Genomic DNA, 22326 nt, shown 5'->3' with positions numbered 1-22326 from the left:
CACCTGGTTGTCCCTAGCTCTCTGTAGGAATGGATGAGCGCACGGCTGGCCAGTGAGGTGCTAAAGAAGGGTCCCCCAAGTGTGCCTCCATCTCAGTTTCTGTGGTATAGGAGGGGTGGGGTTCATGAGGGTCCTTCTGTATATCCTAGTTTCTGACCATCCCTGTCCTAGGCCACCAGGCCCTGGCATGGCTGTGCCTCTCCCGGTTGTTTCTCTGCCTCTCCATGTCCCTGTCTGTCTCTGACGCTGCTTCTGCGCTCTTGAGGATGCCTTGTAAGCCACCTCCCCCACATCGGGTTGCTCTGCCTAATTTCATTTTCCTGGGGCTCCAACTCACAGAAATAAACCCTCCCTCCCCACCCCTGCACTTCTTTGATTTAACAAGCCTGCTGGAAAACAATAGTGATTTCCGCATCGATCATAAACAGAAGTGATTACCATACAATTACAGCCTGAACCATCAGCCTGAATGCAATCACAGAGCCGCATTGTAAATCGGAAGACAATTGCCTGGGAATTACCCCCAAATTGGTTTAAGTGGCAACAAAGGAGTGTTGGCATTTTGGCATTTGGGGAGGGTGGGGAAAAGCTAGTGGGCCTGGCGGCAGAGGGTCCCCATTGGGAAGTTCGTGGGTGCCATCTTTGCTACTGGGGAGGTGGCCTGTTAGGGAGAGCTGCCTGCCACCTTCCCCTACTCTGTCCTTTTCCTGTCAATTACTAGTTGCCTGGTCTTGGCACCGTCTGTTATAAACTTATTTATACTAATGTGTAAGTGGCTAAGTGCCTTCAAATTGGGACAGTGGAGAGGGGTGAATCAGAGAGATGGGATGCTCTGGGAAGCCACCTCAGCTCCCTGGTAATCCCACTCCCCTCTCACCTCTGGCTCTTCTAGGTCACCTCATCCAACCAGCCTCTTCTGGCCTGGCATCCCCATGGCCTGCTCCCAGGCCTGTGGAGGTCTCCAGCTGGTATCTCCCACACATCCATCCAGAGTACCCCTCCCTCCTGCAGGGCAGTGTGTCCCCTGGCTCTTTCTCAGCCACCCAGGCTAGCTGGAGCTGGTGGCACCCTGCATGTGGAACAGAGCAGCCACTGCGGGGGGGTTCACGTGAAGCTCAGGTGACCCAGGTCTGTTCTCTGCAGCCTGAAGTTTGACCAGAAGCCCTCTGGGTGCCTCTGGGCGCCTCTGGGCCTCAGGGATCAGAGAGCCCTGCCCTGGCTGCCGAGGCTGTCAGGTGTGGCCATGTCTCAGCTGCTGGGGTTTTTTCCAGAGCCCTTCTGACCCTCACAGGATGATGACTCTCACAGGAAGGTTTGCATGTTTGTGGTTTCATCCTCAGTTTTTGGTTTTAAAAAAGATCTGTGGAGCGGGACAGCTGGCTGCAAGTCCCACAGCCCACTGTGAGGAGTGAGCCCTCGGGCTGCTGCCTGAGTGCCCGCTCCTAGATACCAGGTCTCCAAACCCACTCAGCACACAGGGGCCTCCCTGGGCTCTGGCCGACCTTGAGACTGCGGGCTCTTTCCATAGGTACCTTGTTCATGCACCAGCTCTTCTCGTTCTGCTGTGGCACTATAAGGGGACAGCTGGGTCCCCAGGGAGGGGACTCAGGGCTAAAATGGGTACCAGGGTTCCCCTATGGACCATGACGATGGCCAGGGAGGAAGCTGCTGGTCCCTGCCTAGCACACCTGCCCTTTCCCGGGACCTCTGCTTTGCTGTCTGCAGGGGAGCCAGGTGTCCAGTGTAAAGATGGGGTTCAAAGCCACAGATATCGGGGCTCAGGCTCCACCTCTGCCACCCTTTAACCTCATAACTGCAGCTTTTTCCTTAAAACTGGAGATCTTCCTGCTTTATAGGACTGTGAGACCAAAGAGGTGACTACATTGTCATCCGGGGCTCTGCAAGTGGTAGCCACTTGTCCTCCTTGGTCTCAGAATCCAGAAAAGAGGGATTTGGCCTTGGTGGGGCTTTTGTCATGGCCAAGCTGTGCACTGGATCTGTGCTGTCCAGCACAGGAGCCCCATGTGGCATTGACACTTAAATTTAATGAATTAAAGTTAAATGAAATTGAAACTCAGCTCCTCCGTTGCACCAGCTGTGGGTCAAGTACTCAATGACCACATGTGGCTCCCGGCTCTGGTTTGGGCAGTGCAAATCTAAAACATTTCCACCTATACCGAAATTCTGTTGCAGTGCCGTGCTACATTATCACCCCGTTTCACAGGTGTGATATTGAGGACAGGGTTGGTGCCGGGACACAGCTGGATGAGGAGAGTTGGGATACAGCTGTGACCCATGTGGGTGTGGGTATGCGCACACTGCACCGCTGGCTATTTGAGGCAAGTACGTGATGAGTGGCTGGTGGACCAGATGAATAAACACCGCTTGCTGAAACTTTGGGGCAAACTTGGCTCCCCTCCCGATGGAGTTAATGTGGGACAGGCAGAGCCAGCTGCTGGAGAGTGATGGATGGTCCCTCTCTCGAGATGAATGTGGCAGTCAAGGTAATCGGATTGTGTGTGATGGTCTAATTTGTAGGCAAGGGTAGGAAGCACCCAGCCATGCCTCGCCCCAGCCGCCCATATTAGTTTAATCAAATGCCCAGGATCTAAATGACTGGGCCCAAGTGATGGATGATGTGAGCTTTGTTAAATGCTGTTGCCTGTCGAACCAGGCGTCCCAAGGCCTTGCCAGGTTCCTGAGTTCTTTGATTTGTTTCTTCTTGCTTAGTTATCTCTCCATGGGGCAGGGGCAGGGAGCTGGAGTGCTTCTGTCTTGTCCTAAACTATCTGGGTTTCATGGACATGGAGGGGGAGGCTGGAGCTGGGGACGAGTCTCTCCCATCTTCTGAGAAGCCATCTTGGGTCACTGCAGTCTTGGGGACCCCAGCTCCGGAGTTCTGCGCCCTCACTTCCCCCGTGTACTGCGTGTCTTCTGTCCTGTGTGACTCATCTGGGACCCTGAGCACTCTGGCCTTCTCACTTTCTTAACGGAATATTTCAGTATTCAAATGTACTTGTGGTATAGAAGTTCTTCATGGTACCATAGGAAACCTTATCAACTTTGTTTTATGACATATGCTGGACAGGTACTTTACCAACAAGCTATAGAACCCAAGCTATGGTTTGTCTTCTTAAGAGTCTTCTCAGACCCCAAGATCATGAAGATATTCTCCTGTTTTAGATCACGTATTGTCCTCTACCCCAGTAATTTTGTTCTATGGTGGGAGGTAGGGATCAAGTGTCCAGTCTGGTCATTCTGAGCTCTGAGCCTCTGCCATGTGCCCCAGACCAGGCTGGGTCCTTGGGAGAGAGAAGGCATAGAAAAGGAGCCAGCTCCTCAGGGTTGCAAATTCAAGACCAGCCTGGGGAACTGAGTGAGACCTTGTCTCAAAACTATAAAAAATGAGAAGCACTGGAGTTGTAGCTCAGTGATAGAGCATCCCTGGGTTTGATCCCTAGTGCCACAAAAAAGGAGGAGGGGATTTTTTAAAAGACTGTTAGAGTGCTCTGGAGAGTGGTAACACAGGGAAGGGAAATCAGGGGAGTAGAGTGGCCAGGGTGGCGCTGCCATTTATAAACTGGCAAGTCAGAGAAACCCTGGCTGAGGAGGATTAGGGGTGAGGAGGGAACCGCAGTGGCCCCCTGGTGAGAGGAACGATGTAGGAAGGCTGTGTTTTTCAAGATACACTGTTTTCCTACTTCTCCCTTTCTGATCACACACACACTACCTCTTCAAAATCCCCTCTGAGAGCAAAGAGGTAGAATCGTGACGTGCAACGGGAGAACGATGGATTTGGGGCTGACTCACGTGGGCCCTCCTCATCCTTTCCTGGCCTCTCTGAAACATTAACCCTGTACAGAAATAAATAGATCTGTGTATTGCTTACGTAAATAAAAAGTAATGTATTAGACGTGAACACACACCCCCCACCCCCACCCCCGTTCCCTGGTTGTCCTTGGACAGGTTCCTTAGCCTCTCTGAGTGTTAGTTTCCTCCTGTAGAAGGGGGGTAGCATCTGCACTTCATAGGCTTGTGAGTCCGATTAACGAGAAAAGGATTGTTTGAGTTTCTTGGCCTGGTGTTGACCTTCCTGAGGACATGTCCCCGAATGACCTGGCTCTCTTCCAGGTAGAATGGAGTATTTATTTCCCTGTCCCGATTCTGCAGGGTTTCGGTACCCCAGGAAGGTCCAGACTGTGTAATCTGCCTCCCCGAGGTGGATACTGGGGTTTGTGCCCCACCCCTGGGGGACCACCATCCAAGACACTAAGGCGACTCTGTGTGGTCAGTTGTGTGCCCAGGGCAACTCTCAGGCTCCCAGCTCGTCCAGCTGGTCATCCTCCTAATCCCCCTCCCTCCCTGGCCTTTCCTCCTCTCTGCTTGCTGTGTTAATTTTTCATGGCTTCCATCAGAGGCAGAAGGCTGAGAGCTGTTTCCTGCAGGGAGACAGCCAGTGCTGGAGGGGAGGAGGAGGGAGCGCTGCGTGGTGATTAAACACTGCAGAGGCCTAAACAAACCGTGCGCCCTCCCCCAGCGGCTCTGCTGGGGAAATGGGGAGCTGGGCCTGAGCTGCACATGGCCTGTGCTGCTGTCTGTCCTCTGCTGTACCTGAGGCTGCTTCCTGAGAGCCCTGCAAAACCCAGTCAGCCCTCTCAGCCACTCCATAAAGCAGACCCCAAGGCAGAGGGCTCAGGGCCACACAGCTAGGACACCGGCCATGGTGGAGCTGATTGCTGCCATGGGGGACAGCAGTGTCAAGGCATCAAGGCCTTTAGACCACAGGGCAGGGTTCCGAGAGCAAGGCCTGACCGGAGTCAAGGTCTCTGTGGTAGCCACTGTCAGGGTTCCACCAGTACCCCTGTGGAGAGGCGCAGTGAGAAAGATCCACACACAGATACAGAGACAAGCGCGTGCACTGGGGCCTGGACCAAGATCACACCGGTCATACTCATAGATAAAACCAGGGCTCTGCCCACTTCTGACTCCCTGCCCCCGCTTCTTTCTCCAGGGCCTTAAGTGCAAGGTCAGGGAGATAAACTTGCATGCTTTCTGAGAACAGAGAGGATCCATTCTCACACCCCTGGGCACCCACATGCCGCCAGGCTCCAAGCTCACCCTAGCCCTTGGTCTGGAGCAGTGGTTCTCAAAGTGGGGTCCCCAGACTGGCAGCATCAACATCACTCAGGAACTGGTTAGAAACCCAGACTCTTGGGCCCCACCCGAGACCCACTGACTCAGAAACCCCCTTGGGGTGGGACCCATTGCTCTTGGATTTTAACAAACCTTCTGGTGCTTGGGTGAGATGGAAAAGACCTGGCCTGGTGGTTGAGTCCCATCCTGGGACTCTAGCATGCAGGATGTGGATTTGCACAGTGTCACCTAGGGTGTATTGCACCCTGAGTACCAGGTGGTCCCAAAAAGCACTGGATGGACAGGGAACTTGCATAAACCATTCTTATTGCACCAGGCAACTGGAGAATTAGAGAAACCTTCTGGAGAATCCTTTCACCAGGTAAAGAATCTTCTGGGGAGTGAAAAATTTTTTCACTGCTGGTGTTCTATAAATTTAGTGTCTATGTCAGGTTTTCTTCGAGTGACATCTGTCTGAAGCACATGACATGGATGACTACAGCAAGCTGGCAGTGTGCTGAGATGCTGACAGATGTACTCCATAATTTGTGCGAGACCCCTGTGGTTTAGAGTTGGCCCAGTGAGGGGTCTGTCAGGTGTTGAGGGCAGTAGGGTCACCACCTGTCAGGCACATGGACAGGTGGTAACGGCCAGGCATGGGCAATTTCCTGGGTCCGGGTTAGGAGGACCAAATGTCGAAATGTGAGATGTGAAGGCAATCAGTCTGTGCTCTCACTCAAAGAATGCTGTTGAGGTTGTCGTCTCCCACTGTGCAGGGTTGGGAACCACTGCAAGCCATGCTTGGAGAGGCCCAGACAGTGCCAGCCTCCTCCTGGGCTGAGAACACCTGTGTGATTCCAGAGTGAGTGTAGCTGGCGCAGAGCCACCTGCCTGGTGGCTCAGACCTTTGTCCTATTTGGACCCAAGGATCACTAACCCAGCGTGAGATGGAGGAGTCACCCTCCGGGCTTCTTGCACCAGGAACCTGAGATTCTTAGAGATGAATTGGGTCAGGTAGCCGGGCCCAGGAGGGAAGGGTGAGGCCAGGCTGCAGGCAGTGGGGATCTGCTCAGCAAATCTCCCCTGAACTTGCCCTTTGCCAGTGACCTGAACCCCAACCGAGTGGTCAGGGGTGTGGATCTTCCAGAGAAGCACTTCCTGCTCCATTCCCACCCTGTCCCTTCTCACCAGGGCACACGAGTTCCTCCTTAGGTCCGAATTTCATATGCTCAGGGTGGGTGGAATGAAACCACCATTTGAAGGGTCTGGGGGTTGTCACTGGCTGCTGGCTCCCCTGGGAAGAGACAAGGGCCGGGGATTGGATGTGGGGTCCAGATCTGGTCAGAGTGCACATGGAGGCCTCGTGGCACCCAGACTCATGGCTTGTTGCCACCTACAAAGGCCACACGAAAACAAAGTGGGGTTGTGCGGCTCTAGGAAGTGCCAGGCCTCACTCCAACCTGTCCTTAAACTGGAGGGGTGAATGCAGCCAGACTGCATGTGTCCAGCTGGGAAGCCTCAGAAAAGTAAATTACCCAGGGAAGAAATCGATTCCCATAACCCCTCCTTAGCCCTCCAGCTCCCTGAGAGCGAGCAACGGGCAGTGGTGTTTAACCGGAGGAGAAAACTGTACGTGCAGAATGGAAAATAGACTCTCAGGGTGGCTCCTGCTGGAATGAGGCTGGCATGCAGCGCCGGGATTCCTGGGGGATGGTGGCTCCGGGCACAGCGGGCATGGCCCATTTCTCACCTTGCAGACCCACTGGTCCAGGGCTGCCTTGGGGAGCGTCCTCACTTCCCTGGGCAGGTTGACCTCACCCCAGTTGCCCTGGGTCTCTGGCTGCCCTCTGCCTGCTGGGGTGCTCCTTGGGGGAAGATGGAGGTGGGAAGACCATGGACACAAGTGCACTCTCTATACCAAAGAAGTCTGTAAAGTGGGAGCCCATGTCTCCCCAAAATATGGAGGACAGGTACACAGAGCCCTCCTGGCCTCAGTCTGTTGTGAAGCAGAGGCTTGGGCCCATTGCTGGCGGGGTGGGTGGGTTGGCTCCCCTCTTCTTCCCAGTACATTTGCTTTGTTAACTAATGCTCCCTGATTTCCCTCTGAGGTGACAGCCAGCAAATGGCCATCCCTGGAGTAAGATGACAAAAGCTAGCCCAGGCCTATCCTCAGGCTGGCAGCACCTGGAGGGGACAGAGAGGGCATTGTGCAGAGGGGGAGCCCCCAAGAAGAGAGAGGCATTCTCTTTCTTCTGAAAGCACACCTCTGACCTTGCATGGAGGTGACTTTGCAGTCAAACCTGGGTCACTAAGGCAGCCCTGGTGCTGTATGAGGTGAGCAGGGAGGTTTCAGACTGGGATTTTCCTGAAGTCGTGGAGAGGCTTCTCCCTTTTGGCAGATCTTAGGTCCTTGCATCCTGCTCAGCAGGCCCAGCCTCTGCTGGATGAGGGACAGCCAAACCGGTTTGGGAATCAGCCCTGCGGGCTCTGAGGTCCCCCAGAGTTCAGTTCCCAGGGTGTTTTCACACGCCTGCCTGGAGACTCAGCTCCTGCCAGCCGGGAGCCCTTGGGGAGAGGGGGTGGGAGTGAGCAGGAAGGTTCTGGGAGCTGGGGAGGGAAGGAAGAAAGCGAAAGTGGGGAGGGATGCCTGAGGCCCTCTCTTGGCTGGGTCTGGAGGGTAGGACCTGCCCAGCCTTGGGGAGCAGGTAGGGACAGGCCATGAACAGGCCAGCTGCACCTCAGCCCTGCCCTGTCTTCCTTGCATGTGGGGCCTGCGTGAGTGCAAAGACAAGGGGGCAGGCAGAGGGGCCAGGGTCACTCGAAGCTAAAGGGCCAGTGTTGGCTCTTCTCACTCACACAATGGAGATAACAGCAGGCAGTAAGGAACAATGGTCTAGAAAAGCCAGGGCAGCTGAAACCCAGGACAGTGGTGCTGATGGCAATAGGGCAGCAACATGGCCTCTCTGCAGGAGAGTGAGATTTTTCCCCAAGGAAAACAACTCTGGTCTTAGGGTCCAGGGATCCATGGTCAGGGCTACCAAGTCCAACTCCCAGCTCCCTGGAATGATGTTTTCTGCAACCAAGTAGAAGCCCTGACTGAGCAGGCTGCCCAGCACTCCTCGCCCGGCCACCTGCCCTGCTGGGCTCTTATACAAGTCAGCTGTCTGGCTGCAGGAGTCCCCTCCCCTCCCTGGGCTCCAGCTTGTCTACCATACCCACTTGCAAGGGTGAGAAAGTCATGCCCAGGCAAGAGAGAGATGCGACCCACTGTGAGGTCAGCGCAGTGCCCACCTCTCCCTCCAATATGCAGCCCAGCGAGGGGAGGAAGTTGCCCCATAGTCACACAGGAAGTTGGCAGCAGATGCAGACAAGAAGCTGTGATGGCACTGAGCCGTCTCCTGGGGCCATGCCTGCTCTCCCATGTGATGTCCCAGATTGGGAACACAAAAGGAAACCCTTCTGCACCAGTGGTAGGGCCCTCTTGGGCTTCTATTTCCCCATTCCCCAGTCTGGGCAGCCCCTCTGTGGGGAAGAAGTGTCCGTGTGTCTCCTGGTCCCTCTGGGCTGTCCCACTTAACAGACCTGCACAGGTGGTCTGAGAGTGCCCTGCTGGGCCTGTGGCTTCCTTAGAGCCCTGCCCAGCCCAAGGGCCCCTGGTCACCAGGCCTCTGTGGCCATGTGTTTCCTGTGCTGTTTTCTCCTGGGAGAAGACGACAGCAGGGCACTGGCCATGGTGGGGAAAGCTGTCACTTTCCATTCTGGGGGCCCAGCAGCAGTGGGCCTGAGGGGAGGGCGCCAGGAAGCCGCCAGGTTGGGTGACAGTTCTGTGGATTGTTCTGTTCTCGGAGATCACAGGTCAGACCGTTGGTTCCTGCTCAGAGTGGAGTGGTAAGAGAAGGAGCCTCAGCTCCTGTCCCCTGTCCCACTCCAACCCCATAAGCACTGCCACCCTGGGTGTCCAGCATTGGTGGCCAAAGAGGAATGACAAAAACAGTTGCTTCTTACAGAATGCTTTGTTCATGCCAGCTGTTGGACCAGCATTTTATGTTCATGAGCTGCTTTGATCCTTAACGAGGCAAGTAGTACTTATCATTCCCATTTTGTGGAAGGAGAAAACAAAGCCCTTAGAGCTTAAGGAGCCTTCCCAGGGTCACACAGCTGCTGCATGGCAAGCTGAGACGTGAACTCAGGCGGCCTGGCCCAGAATCTAAGTCCAGCCATTCTGCCTTCTGGAGGCAAGAGGCAGACAGCGTTTCCTGCCACCCAGGTTCCACTGGGTCCTTTGGCCCAAGACTCACTGTCTCCTGCATGGTCACAAAGTGCAGGCAGTCCTCACACCAGGCCTGCGAGCAGGAGGGGTTCTCCTGTCGTCTCCTGTTTTACACATAGGATGTACAGTCTCGGCCTGTGGCACCTTAAATCCTGAGCCCTCCAACCCCTTTTCTGGACCTTTATCACCTCTTTTCTGCACATGAGTTGGGAACTGGAACCCAGGGCTGGAGGCTGCACTGCATTTGACCCTCTGGCCTCCACTGTGGTCCCAGGATCCTGTGTGGCGGAGATGAAAGAGGTCGGAGGTTGGGAGAGCCTGGCCTGAGCCCAAGAAAAAGGAAGAGGAAAGGAGACAGTCTCCCCAGTCCCAGGGGAGATAGGAGAGACCCAGGAACCCCCCAGGGGCGGGGAAAACCAGGATGTGCTGGTCCTGATGTCCCTACAGACTGCTTACCTTTTCCCCTTACCTCTGTGGCTGTGAGTGCCATGAAACAGGTGTCCCTTGACTCCCTTTCAGGTTTTAGGTGGTGCCTGTGCTGGCACCTGGACACATCCTGATAGGACTCCATTTAGGAATGGCGAGGTGCTGCAGGTTCTAAAACCACAGAGCACCCAGTCCTCTGGGTCTTAGATGTGGTACTCAGTGTGTGACTGTCTCCCATCCTCTCTGCGTACTGGGTTATTCCTGTCTGTGACTCATGGAAACCTATTAGTCATGTGTGAGCTGTGTAGCGTGTGCTGAATGCCATGGTGGGAGCTGGGGCTGCAGGAGCAAGCCCCTTCAACCCTGTCCTGGGCCTTGGGGACGCGCCTTTCCCCTGGCTAGCTGGGCTCATGACTGGTGCCTGCCTCCATTGAGCACCAGGGGTGACCAGAGGTGAGCAGCGTGCATGTGTGGACAGACTCCTGTGCGTGCTGTGTGGAGGGTGGGCTGGCAGGAGGCAGCTGTGCAGACTGAGACAGAGGATGGGATGCTCCTGCCATAACTCAGGAAGAACTGTCAAGTTGCAGAGGGGACTTGGACTGGGCTGCCGAGGCAGTCAGCTCGTGGTGACCAGTGAGTGACACAGGCAGGGCCCTCCTCCTGGGGTGGCCAGAGGTGCTACTGAGATCCTAGTGGATCTTAGCACACGTGGAAGAGGGAGGAGGAGGGAGGAAAGGGCCCAGCGTCTGCTGCCCCTCACTCCCAGGGCCAGGCCCCCTGGCTCCTGTTTGCTGACTTCCCCAGGGGCCAGGACCACTCACCCTGCCACTGTGTCAGAGTCTCGAGTGGCCTTAGTAGGCTGGTGGTACAGAAGCATCTGGAAATGCCACTAGTATTTCTATTGGAATAGTGAATGCCCTGGGACCCTTTCAGGGGTCCTTCCTGCTTCCCTCTGCCTGACTCTCCCTACTGTCTGATTTGAAGGCAGAGGCCTATGTTCGTCCTGCCTAGGGGTCTCCTAGGTCTTAGAAGCTCCTCCCTCTCCCCACGGTATTTCCAGCAATCTCCCTTGTACCCAGGTGCCCCCACAATGTACCTTAGGGAAAAGAAAAGGACAATCAGAGGTCAGGGCAAGGCAGGCTGGAGTGGAGAGCCCCGGGCATGCCCTCCAGCATGTGAGGTCAGCTCAGAGAGGAAGGAGGAAGGGGGTCCTACGCTTGCACAGTCCCTCTGTACCCGCAGTCTTCAGCTGAGGGGGTCTCTGTGATCTTCGAGATGCCTTTGTTTGACTTTGAGTGTGGCTCCCAGGCTGCAGCACGTGGGATGACGCTCCTGCTGGACCCATCCAGGTCTCCGCGTCCTGCAGACTGCCCTTCATGCCCTCCTCGGCCTTCTCCCTGCTCCCCTCCTTCCTGATTCCCAGGCCTTGCTGTTCTAACCTTCCTCTGGTTCCTTGCTCCTTTTGAGCCAACTTGGCCAGCTTTCTGCTCCTTTAGTGCTGGGACCTGGCCTCTGCTTCCCTCCACCCCAGCCCCATCATTGTCTGCAGCTCCCCCTCCCTCCCTGGCTTTCCAAACTAGAGCCCTGCAGCTCCTGCTTTCTGCCTCCTCCCTGAGGTCAGCTGGTCATGATTTCCTGCTGTGCTGGGAGCTGCACTTAGAGACAAACACGGACCTGTCCTTGCCCTCAGCGCCCCAGGCCTGCCTCACCCTGACATTGCTTGCCATTTTCTTCTTTCTAAGGAACATTGTGGTGGCACCTGGCTGCAAGGGGCATTGCTGAAAAGATCCTGGGAGCAGATGTGGGCAACTCTCTTCTTCCTCTGCTCAGGGCCAGGGTACTCAGCTGCTGCTCCCCACAGCTTTCTGGTCATCAGTAAGGGTGGAACTGGATTCTGATCCCAGACTGTCAGGATCCCCCATCCCGAACCACAGCGATGAGAGTTATGGACACCTCCCAGCTTGCTGGACTTTACACATCGTCTGGGTGGCTTGGACTTGGTTTTGGGAACCACGAAGGGTTTCAGCAAAGGTGGATCTAATCCACTCCACCACAGGAGCCCCAGCTCCTAGTAGGTGCTCGGCACCTGCTTGTCACATGAATATTTCATGAGTGATCAGACTCCTTAGGTCCTGAGGTGGGATGGATTAGAGTGCTGGTAGCCTGGTGACAAAAGATGCTGTTAGAAGGGGCAGGAGAGAGCCCGACCAATCATTTTACACTTGTGGGTTATGTGTGTTTGCACATTGTCTCTACCCGGAAGTTTGAGGAGTGCTTGGATATCTGGGTAGAGGCTCAGAGCTGGCAGGCAGGGCCAAGGCAATTCCTGGCTGCTGTCCAGCCCCAGCTATGGGTGTCTGAGATCAGCCGGAAGGGCCTGAGTGGCAGTGCCTGTTTGAGCTGTTGAGAATGAGGGAAGGGACTGGGTGGAGCTCGAGCCTCTCCTCACCCCTTACCAGCTTTGGCCCATCTTAGTCACACTTGGAGGGCAGCCCAGGTTTGGGATGCCATCTGTGCCAGCTTCACAGGTGGTGTGAAGACCTCGGGCCACAGGAGCGCTGGGAGGAGCCACCTGTCCTCTGTAGATCAGGTAGGGAGTTACATGCACTGCCCAGGCCTTCTGGGACCCAGCAAGCTGCATTCAGTGAAGAGGGCAGGAATGTGGGGTCCTAGCTGCTGTTTTAACGAAGAAAGGGGCCCTTTGGGGCCAGCCCCGTGGCCATCTGTGAGTTGGACTGGGGACAGGCAGAAGCTGCCGTGCTGGCTGCCTGGGTGGTAGGAGGGGTGTCCAGGTTAGGACTGAAACTGTCCTCTCGTTACCAAGTTCACTCGGATACACCATGCCAGGCCTTTCTGCCCCTGCCACTCCATCCTGGGACTGCTTATGCTCCCCCCAGCCAGCGCACAGGCCACACATCTGGGCACAGTTGTCCCTGCCTGCCCTGGTCGAGAGTGTCCTGGCGCAATCTCCACCTGCCTCTCTGCCTGGCCCTGCAGGTCTTCCTGGTTCTCTGAAGGTCCCCAGACTCCTCCTTTGGCTGCAGACGCCTTTGAGCAGGCAGTGTTTGCCTCTGAGCAGCTCCTGTTGCTATATGCTCTAATGGGAAAAGCGCCCCAGAAGCCCGAAGTGGGGCTGCCAGGGGCTGCCCAAGGCCTCTGCTGCCAGCTGCTCAGCCAGGGTCAGGGGTGGGGTCTCCAGTTGTAGGAATGTGGCCTTCCACGTGGGTGGAGACCACTCCCCAGCACACATCACCAGACCCCCAGCCAGGCCCTGCCACAAAGCCGCCTGCCTTTCTTCCATCTGCAGAATCCACTCACTAGAGCTAGGAAGACAGGGCCAGGCTGGACCAGGCACTGGGCTGGCCAGGGACATTGGAGGCCAGCCGCAAATCCCCCATGGGGCACGGTGTGGCCGGCATTCAGGCAGAGTGCGGGCTGGGAGGGGCGGGGCAGGCAGCACCATCTGCGCCTTCCTTTGTGCCGGCAGCCCAGCGTCTCCTCGCTGCAATCGGGTGGGCCTCGTGCCTGGCATGCAAATGAGTTTCCAGATGCCCAGTGCCCCTGCACAAGAAGCCTAACGAGGGGCCTGGGAGAAGGGAGCGGTCTGGAGGCGCATTGCGGGCGGTTCCAGCTTCGGAACAGGCAGTGCCCTGCCAGTCACAGTAGATGTGTGCTGGACACCTGCTGTAGGAGCATTTGCCAGTTCCTGGGCACACACTGGGGGTGGAAGCACCTCTCCTTATGCCCTCCTCCCTCTTCAGGTGGCAGCCAGGTGACCCCACAGAGAGGGGGACAGGATGCAACCTTTAAGACAGCCCGCCCACTGCCCACCCCTGGGAAGAACGAGGTGCCCTCTAGGAGCCTGCAGCCCCAACTGCCTCTTCAGTCGGGCATCTTTGGGGGAGGGGTTGAGACAAGGTCTCGCTGTGTAGTTCAGGCTGGCCTTGAACTCGCTATGTAGCCCAAGCTGGCCTCAAACTCATGGTGATCATCCTGCCTCAGCTTGCCAAGTGCTGGGATTGCACCACCATGTCCAATTTTGCTTGGGCATCTTTGTGCCCTACCCAAAGCTTAGCCAATGTACCCAGTGGCCCTGGAGAGACCTCTTGGGGCTCCAGGCGGACAGGGACCCTGCAGCAGGATCTGCGTAGGATCTGAGTGGTCATTGTGAATTTTGGCATCTGACTGTAGTGCTGGCTGAGTGCGGTGAAGGGATGACTCAGGGCCCCTTACTGCATCCAAGGATCTGGGAGACCATGGCTACTTGAGGTGTTGCCTCCTGCAGGTTTCTGGCAGGCCCAGGGCACCACCTCAGTCTGTCTGTCTGTAGAATGGGGGCCATAGCAGCGAATGCCCGGGATTGTCAGGGCAGGTGTGGGCAAAGGAGAGCTGGAAATGGGGGCTCGGCTTTGCACCCAGCCGGGTGACTGAGCAGAGGCCCTCTGGCTGCCAGCTACGGCCAAGGCCCCCGGGTCAGTGTAGCTGAAGTTATCACAGCAGGAGTGTGGAGGAAGAGGAAGGCAGGGCCAGTGTTACCCTCTGTGCCCTTAAGCAAACCGAGGCCCAGAGAGGGTGTGTGAGCTCCCTAGAATGGCACAGCGGGGTGATGTTGGAGCCCCGTGTCCCACTTCCCTCCCCAGCCTCAGCACCATTGTGTACTTGGGAAGGCCGGCCCACTCTGGGATGGCGAAGGATGACAGAAAAGCACTCTTTCCCCAGCATCAGTTCACTGAAGGCTCTCCCCCACCCCTTCCCCTCTGCCCTCTGCTCTGGAAGCCTATTTTCCTCCCCAGCATTGGTGCCCAGCCATGCAGGCAGGGCCCAGCAGTGGGTATGACCAGAAGGTGTGTGCTTGTATCCTTGTGCTCTGTGGGGTGAATGCTGGCCAGGTATCACTGACTCCAGAAAGGCTGTGGATTTCGTGTTATTTTGTCTTTTTTCTTCTTCAGTACTGGAGATTGAACCCTGGGCCTTTGCACTGAGTTTATTTTTAGACAGAGTCATTCACTAAATTGCCCAGCATGGGCTCAAACTTGCAATCCTCCTGCCTCAGCCTCCCAGAGTGCTAGGTTTATAAGCATGTGCCACCACACCCGAGTAGATCTTATGATTTTTGACTGAACCCTGGGGGAGAAGCCATGTTGAGCTAACTTCTAAGTGCCAGAGGGCAGGCTCTGCCGAGTCTGGGGTGGCAGCGGTGCCCATCTGTGCCCTGACACAGGCCAGTGTGCCCTCCTGCCTCCCTCGGCTGCCCTCTTCTCCATTGTCTGGACTTCTCAGTGTGGTGGCCCATGATTTGAGTCCTCCTTCCGGAAGGCTTTAGTCCCATTCTGTAGTTGGAACATCCCAAGGAGGCCTAGTAAGTCTCCTGGTGTCCCCTGAATCTGGGGCCAAAGCTGGCGGCAAGGATATCTCACGAGGGGAGGGGTGCAAGGGGCTGAGCATGGCAGGGCACGGCCACCGTGGTGCCACTGATGTCGTGTCCTTCCTCACAGCGCTGCTGTCCTCCTGGTGTGAGGAACTCGGCCGCCTGCTGCTGCTGCGACATCAGAAGAGCCGCCAGAGCGACCCCCCTGGGAAACTCCCCATGCAGCCCCCCCTCAATTCCATGAGCTCCATGAAACCCACTCTGTCGCACAGGTGAGTGAGCATGTGCCACCGAGGGTGGGCAGGGCCGTGCACCTAGGAGCAGACAGCCCTGCACACAGAAACTGCAGCCCTGAGGGTCTTGCGTAAATCATCGTGTTGAGAGACATTTTCCGCCATCAAAGCAGGTAGAGAGCCTCAGGGACCACCTGACTGCTTTATCCTTCCCTGAAGGCCTCTTCGGTCTCTGGTTCTAGGCTTCTGGGGAGCACTAGAAGTCCTGAACTTGGGGCGTTCCCTCTGCGGAGCAGGGTCTCCGGCTGACCCAGGAGCAGGGCCAGGCAGGTGGCTTCACCCCAAGTGGGTACAGAGCCACTCGGGTCCATAACACAGAGCCAAGCAAGGCTGGGCGGGGTCTGCCAGAGGCTGACTGAGACAGGCACTGAGGAATTGGTTGCTGTGCCCTGCGCCAGCCCCCAAGGACCACGTGGCTGGGGCTGGTGATTCCCCAAGTTAATTATCTTGAGGGTCCCTTGCCGCACCCAACTCTCCCTCAGAGCACCAGGCAGGCTGACCTCGGAACTACAGGGCCTGTCATGCTGTCTGCCCTCCCTGTCCCAGTCCCCGCTAATGACCAGGTGCGGCATTTGCAGTCAGGGCTCAGCTCTTACTATCCAGCCCAACCGACCGAGGGACCCACAGCCCCGAGCATGCTGCAGCCAACTGCCGAGGCACCAGGAGCACTCAGGTAGCAGCCACACTTCATAAAGCAAATTAGAGGCTGGTGCTCTGCCAGGGCAGGATCACCCTGACACGTGGTTTCTTGCCTCGTCACAAGCCCCTTGGGCCACAAGCGCCCCCCCCCACCGCCCACGGTTGCCGCCTTGCTGGACCCTGGGTCTGGCGGCAGACGGTGAAGCTGCCTCTCTGTGTGGCAGTGTAGCCTGAGGGCTGGCATCTGGCCAGCTGGTTTTCTGTGGTGTGGGATTTTGCAGGTTATTTAGGTTGTGCCTTCCTGATTTTTTTTTTAATTAATTTTATTGGTACATTTTAGGTATACAATTCATTTACATCTATCACTGGGTGTTTGTACCTGTACATGGTATATCTTGGTTCTTACTTTTTTTCCCCATTACCTTCTTGATTTTTTGACCTCCCCTTCCCTCCTCTGCCAGGTACCGTAACAGCAAAAGCACCCTCACAATTTGGGGGACTGAGGGACTCCTCCTTGGTTGGGAGCCACTGCTCTAGACAGCACCTCCTGCCTCCAGCCCCTGCCCGGTCAGCTAAAAGCTGCAGGGTGAGCCCAGCTGCTGAGCACAGGCTATGGCCGAACAGTGGTCTGAGCACTAGACTTAGCGGTTGTACTGCTGACACTGGAGCTGAGTAGTTCTGGCCTAGCCACCCGTCAGAGTCATCCTGGCTCTCATCACACTGCGTATTGTGTCCTCCCCAGCCTCTCTCCTCCTCGTCAGTCCAGTCCAGCTGATGGCAGTGATGGGCCAGAGCCCTGCCGCTCCCCACTCCACACCTGGCTCAGCTGCAGAGTGCACACATCTGGACCACGGGCCTTTGCCGAGATTGGGCGGGAGATTCCTGGTCCTGGGGTAAAGTGGAGATGAGGAGTCTCAGCTGCAGGAGCTGAATCTCACCATCAGGAGACATAATACTCACGGGGCAGAATAGGGATCCAGACAGACCAAGGCAGCGTTAGTTAGGTGACAGACTGAGTTCAGTGGACAGCAGTGCAGAGCAGTTGGCCTGGGAGGCCCATCTGGCATTTACCTCTGGCTGTGGGTGGTCTCCAAGAAAGGAGACCTGGGCGGGCTCTCGGGCTTGATGGTGACCTCTCGGCCCCAGGAGCACAGTGAGGCACAGGCCTTCTGGACAGCACCCTCTCCTGGTGGCAGAACTGGAAGGGAAGCCGGGCACAAAATGGGAAAGTGACTTGTCCCAGAACACAGAACCAGCAGAGGGCAGAGCATGGCATGCTGCTGGTCATTCAGTCAAGGGGCTCTGTCTGGCCATTAACCTGATTTGGAGCAGCTTCCTGGAGAGCATCACTTCACCCCCTAAATCCACAGTGCACCCTGTTTCCCATTGATAGGGGCATTTGGGAGTGAAGATCTGTCATCAGTACCCCACCCATTCTCCCTGTCCAGGGCTCATGACCCTGTTCTCAGAACCTCATGAATGTCCCCAGGGTGGAAACCCCTCATTCCCAAGGAACCCAGCAGGGCCATCACCTTTTAAGCCCCCAGTGTAATTTCTGAAATGTGAAGGGAAGACATGGAAGAGAGAGCTGGGCACTGTCACCGTTAGGAAACTGTCACTGTGGTCCTTTGCCTTTGTATTAAGGTGGCACTGTGGGGCCAGGGGGAGGCTGGCTGTCCGAAGACCCAGGATCCTGTCTGCCGGCCCCGAGGACAAGCGGGGAGGGGAGGGAGCCAGGCAGCTCTGAAACTCAAAGGTCCACGCCGCCCCTAGACCTGGAGGGTCCTTGGTGACTGTAGTATCCCGTGTGGTCACTGTCACATCCACTGCAGGCCCCAGGGGTTTGGTGCCACAGCAGGAGGCTGAGTCAGGCCAGAGTTCTTCCACCCAGAGCCACACCTCCAGGTGAGGCCCTGGGTCTCTCTGAGCGCTGCAGTTCCCCTGTAAGGAACGTGGTGGAGGACATAGTACAGGGAGGGCCAGCAATTTCTGAGTGTGGCTGTGCTGTAGGGATCGTGAGTTGTCAGTGTCTTCCTGAGCCCCCCTCACCTCTGGTCATGGTGGAGACACACTTGAGACCAGAGAGCCCAGGAGAGGCCTGTGAGGTCCCGGCCACTGGCCAGACACAGGACGCCGGCGGTCCCTGCAGGGACCTGGACTGGATGCCAACAGCTCTTGCTGTCTCCCCCTTCAGGCTTCTAATGAGTGGTTAAAAGTCATGTGTGATCAGCACATTGTCCATATGCAAGTCAGTGTTGTAAAGGTAATTAGGAGCCTAATAAATCTCGATTATGCTGTTACTCTGATTACAGTCAAAGCCCGCTGGAGCTGCGGAAGGCCTAGGATCATGGGTGCCATCTTCCTCTTCCAGGTGTGGGGTTTGGGTGCCCACAGGAGCAATCCCTGGGGTGCAGCAGGTGGGGGCGCAGGCCTGGAGTTTCAGTGCTGGCCTCTTCTAGCTGGATGCACCTCCATGTCCACATCTGTAGAAGGGGAATGTCAGCGGTGGCAGGACGCATGTCACCACGCCTGGCAGATGGGCTAGTCCTTGCTCCCCTGCCCCTTCTCCTGGTAGCATCCAGCCTGACGTGCTCCTCCACAGCCAGTCGACCCAGAAGGATCAGTCAAATCTGACTCCTTCTTTCTTTGGTTATATCGCCTCATCGTCACAGCTGTCATTGATTTCAGCTCTTTTCATAGCTAAACCAAAGCTCAGTCTATAGTAGGCCCTTCATCCCCCAGAAAAAAATTTTTATTTCCCCTGCGGTACTGGGGATGGAACTCAGAACCTTGGTGCTTGTGAGGCAGCCGCCCTGCCACTGAGCTAAATCCCTAGTCCCCCTAGAAAAAAAAATTTGAAAGCATGGAAAGGAGGGCCAGGGATTTACCTCAGTGGTTCCACGCGCCTGCCTCACAAGCGCAAGGTCCGGAGTTCGATCCCCGGTACCCAAAAAAAAAAAAAGAAAAAAAAGCGTGGAAAGGAGAATTGAGAGACCAATAGATCACATTGCTGCTAAGAGGCAAGGCCACGACTTCCCCTCCTCCATCCTGTAGGAAAATAGTGCAAAGAGTGCTAAAGGAAGAAAGGAACAGGCCCCTTGGCTTGGCTTAGAGAAAACCATAAAAGGGAGCATGCAGACCTGGCTTTTAGATATAGGTAGGAGTTCGCTGGTGAGAGAAGGGAAGGTAGAATACCAAGGAATGCCTCCAAGGCTTAGATTCCTTTTTGTTGGCAGGCAGGAAGGATACGAGTCCCTCCGTTGGTAACATATTTACAAAACTTCGAAGTACATGGGGACTGGGCAGAGGCAGCACATTGGTGGGGCTGACCACTGTTGGAGGCCTGCGGGCTCGGAGCCTTCATGGTGACAGCAGAGCCACCTCCCCGCTACCAGATGAGTCACAGCCACAGTGGTGCAGCTGCCACTTCTGCTTCTGCAGCAGGTGTGAGTGGAGGCCTGCAGCCACCCTGCACCAGTGCACCATCCTTTTCCAGCTTGCGCACAGCACACACCACCACCATGTGCCTTTGCTCTGGGGAACCCATCTTCCGGCCAGGCAAGGGTTACCACTTGGGGAACACTGCAGAACGCTGCTTCTCACCAAGTTGGGTGTAGAGTGGGGGAAACAGGAAGGAGCTGGTTTCCATCCATGGAGCGGGGCAGGTAGGTGGGTATTAAAACAGCGTACCCACAATGTGGTAGGGCAGCAGTGGCCCCGGCTCTCAGGAGGGCAACTTCCTGAGCCTGGCCAGTCACGATCTCAAAGGATAGAAACATCCGCTTGCACCGGATGTTGTCCTAAAGAGTTGCGGGAGCTGCAGTACAGGAGTTATGGGGAAGACAGCCCCAGGCCTGGGGCCACTGAAGGCTCAGCTACCTACCTGGGGAACAGAGGTTCTCATGGCCCAGTCTCCGGGGTGCAGGTCCACCTTCCCCTGCTGCTCTATTCTGCTCTTCACAGGCTTCTGGCCCCCAACCTGCCACCTTGGGTAGAGACCTATCGCTCTGTGCCAGTGCCGACATGTAAGGAACAACTCTCCTTGATCACTTGGTGTCTGGGTCCCTCTTTTCCCCTTGTGCTGGTTCTTGCCAGGATGCTGCTGGTTGCAGCCTGTGGAGCAGCAGTGTCATCCTTATGTCCACTTTACAGATGGGAAACCAAGCACAGATGCTTGCTCCAGGGCCCTGAGCTAGTGAGGCAGAGTTCAGATCTGCACCCCTGGGCAGCAGCTGCCTGGCAGGGCCCCAGGGCAGGATCAGAATGGGACAGAGTTGCTGTGGGAACCCTGAGGAGGCAGAGACCAGAAACCCTGAAACTCAGCCTCAAGGCCTGGACAGTGCAGCTTTGAGTTGGCTGGTGCTTCCTAGAGTGCAGGACTCTGTCCAGGGCCTGGCTATGGGTGAGTGCCTTTGTCCACCAGCCCTGAAACCCACCGGGGCTTGCGGACCCACTGAGCCGAGGCAGGGGCTGTACTACACAAGCATCCTTGCTCCTGGCGCTTCTGGGCTGGTGGTAAACGAATGGATACCAATCAGATAATAATTCCAGCCATGGTCGCATGATCTCAAAGCCAGGTGAAGCACCACAGGTGGCTGTGGGTGGAGTGGAGGGCTCTTACACTTCTGGGTAGGGTACCTCCCCCGAAAGAGCCGACCTCAGGGCTGAGCCAGGAAGGAAGCAGGGCCAGCAGAGGTGAGTCTAGGGGAGAGGGCCGTCCAGCCAGGGAAGGAGTGGATGCAAGTGGTGACATGGCAGCCCTGCAGGCTGACCACCACCACAGGAGCCCTTCCAGCGGGACCAGCAGTGCCCTTAGCAATGTCTAGCTGACCTGGCTCCCTCTGCCTGCCTGTCACACGGGACTGTATCCTTCCCAAAGTCCCCATGCAGGTTCTCAGTGTGTGTGCCTAGAGGCATCCTGGCCTCTAGGACTGGGCAGCCTCTCTGATGGGTACAGCGGCCCCTCGAGTCCCATTCGTGTGCAGGACATGCGCATTGCGGGGCCTCACCTGCTCCAGGATACCCACAGCATGGCTGTTCCCCAGAGGTGGGCCCTGGACCCCATGTCTGGGATTTGGTAGCCCTCACCCAGAGGGTGCCACAGGAGAGCCAGTGCCAGCTGTAGAATGGGGGCGACCTTGGCCCAGTGCTCTGGGGCTGGTACCAGGCAGGTCTCCGAGCTGCACCCCCTCCCGCCCTCGTAGCTGCTCAGAAAGTCCCATCAGATGCTCCCTGTAGGCCTGAGGGCAGGACCTGCAGCAGGTGACATCCCTGCTCCTGATGGCATGTTACCAAGCCAGGCAGGCACTGGTGGGCTGGGGAAGGGGATGGGGGGATATAGCAGCATTTGGTGGAGACTGGGCCAGGTGTCCAGGGTCAGCTGTGAGAAGATGGAGCTGAAGTGGAATGCAAGGGGCGAGGGGGGACTTGTCAAGCAGCAGGGTAACTCATTCTGTAGTGTGTATTTGGACTTTGCCTGGTAAGCACTGAAGGACTTGGATTGTACGGATTGGGTGTTTGAGGGGGATTCGCTCGGCACTGATATGCACAAGAGTTGGGGGGCACGGGTATGCCTGCCCCTATATGGTCACAGTCAGAAAGAAGGATAAGAGAGCCTTCATTCCGAAGGCCAGGTCAGCGGGGCTCTGAGCCTCCCAGCTGTGAGCGGGTGGATGGATAGGAACAGCTGAGACTCCCGGACACAGGTCCTTCCAGCTTTACTGAGTAGAGGCAGAGCAGTCCCCAGGGGAGGCAGTGCCACTTGGAGTCATGGTTGGAAAAGGGGCTCACATTGAGCCTCTGGGCATGCCGCTGCCTCCTTGTGTGGCCTATGGGCTCCAGGCCAAGGTGAGGCAGCCACGGGTGGCCCTGCAGCGATGTTACTTCTACACTCCTGTCACCGTGCAGGACGCACCTGTTCTGCATCAGGCACCCCAACCAGCCTGGGGCCCAGAGCTGCCTGGGATGGGGGCCACCAGGACTGGCTGGGAGCAGTGGGGGAGGGGCAGGCCATCTGAGCCGCCTGAGCCCTGCCACCAGCCCCTGACCATCTACTTCCGTCTCCTCTGCAGTGATGGGTCGTTCCCCTATGACTCTGTCCCTTGGCAGCAGAATACCAACCAGCCTCCCGGCTCCCTCTCTGTGGTCACCACGGTTTGGGGAGTGACCAACACATCCCAGAGCCAGGTAAGAGCCAG

The 22326-nt window shown here is 56.6% G+C and overlaps 1 protein-coding gene across 9 annotated transcripts in view; it reads left to right on the top strand.

Moving 5' to 3' along the window:
- Positions 1-22326, top strand: part of Zmiz1 (zinc finger MIZ-type containing 1) — a 191988-nt gene that overhangs the window by 147897 nt on the left and 21765 nt on the right. For all 9 annotated transcript variants that reach the window (XM_004846386.4, XM_004846387.4, XM_004846383.4 and 6 more), the window contains 2 exons: positions 15325-15469; positions 22201-22315. In XM_004846386.4, the coding sequence (XP_004846443.1) occupies positions 15325-15469; positions 22201-22315 (260 nt within the window). The remainder of the gene's footprint in view (positions 1-15324; positions 15470-22200; positions 22316-22326) is intronic.

Source organism: Heterocephalus glaber, unplaced genomic scaffold (assembly GCF_053883595.1).
Source record: "Heterocephalus glaber isolate CG9 unplaced genomic scaffold, H.glaber_assembly_v1.0 deba00001497, whole genome shotgun sequence".
NCBI lineage: Eukaryota > Metazoa > Chordata > Mammalia > Rodentia > Bathyergidae > Heterocephalus > Heterocephalus glaber.
Note: the sequence above shows the minus strand (reverse complement) of the source record. Positions and strands in the feature narration are given on the sequence as shown.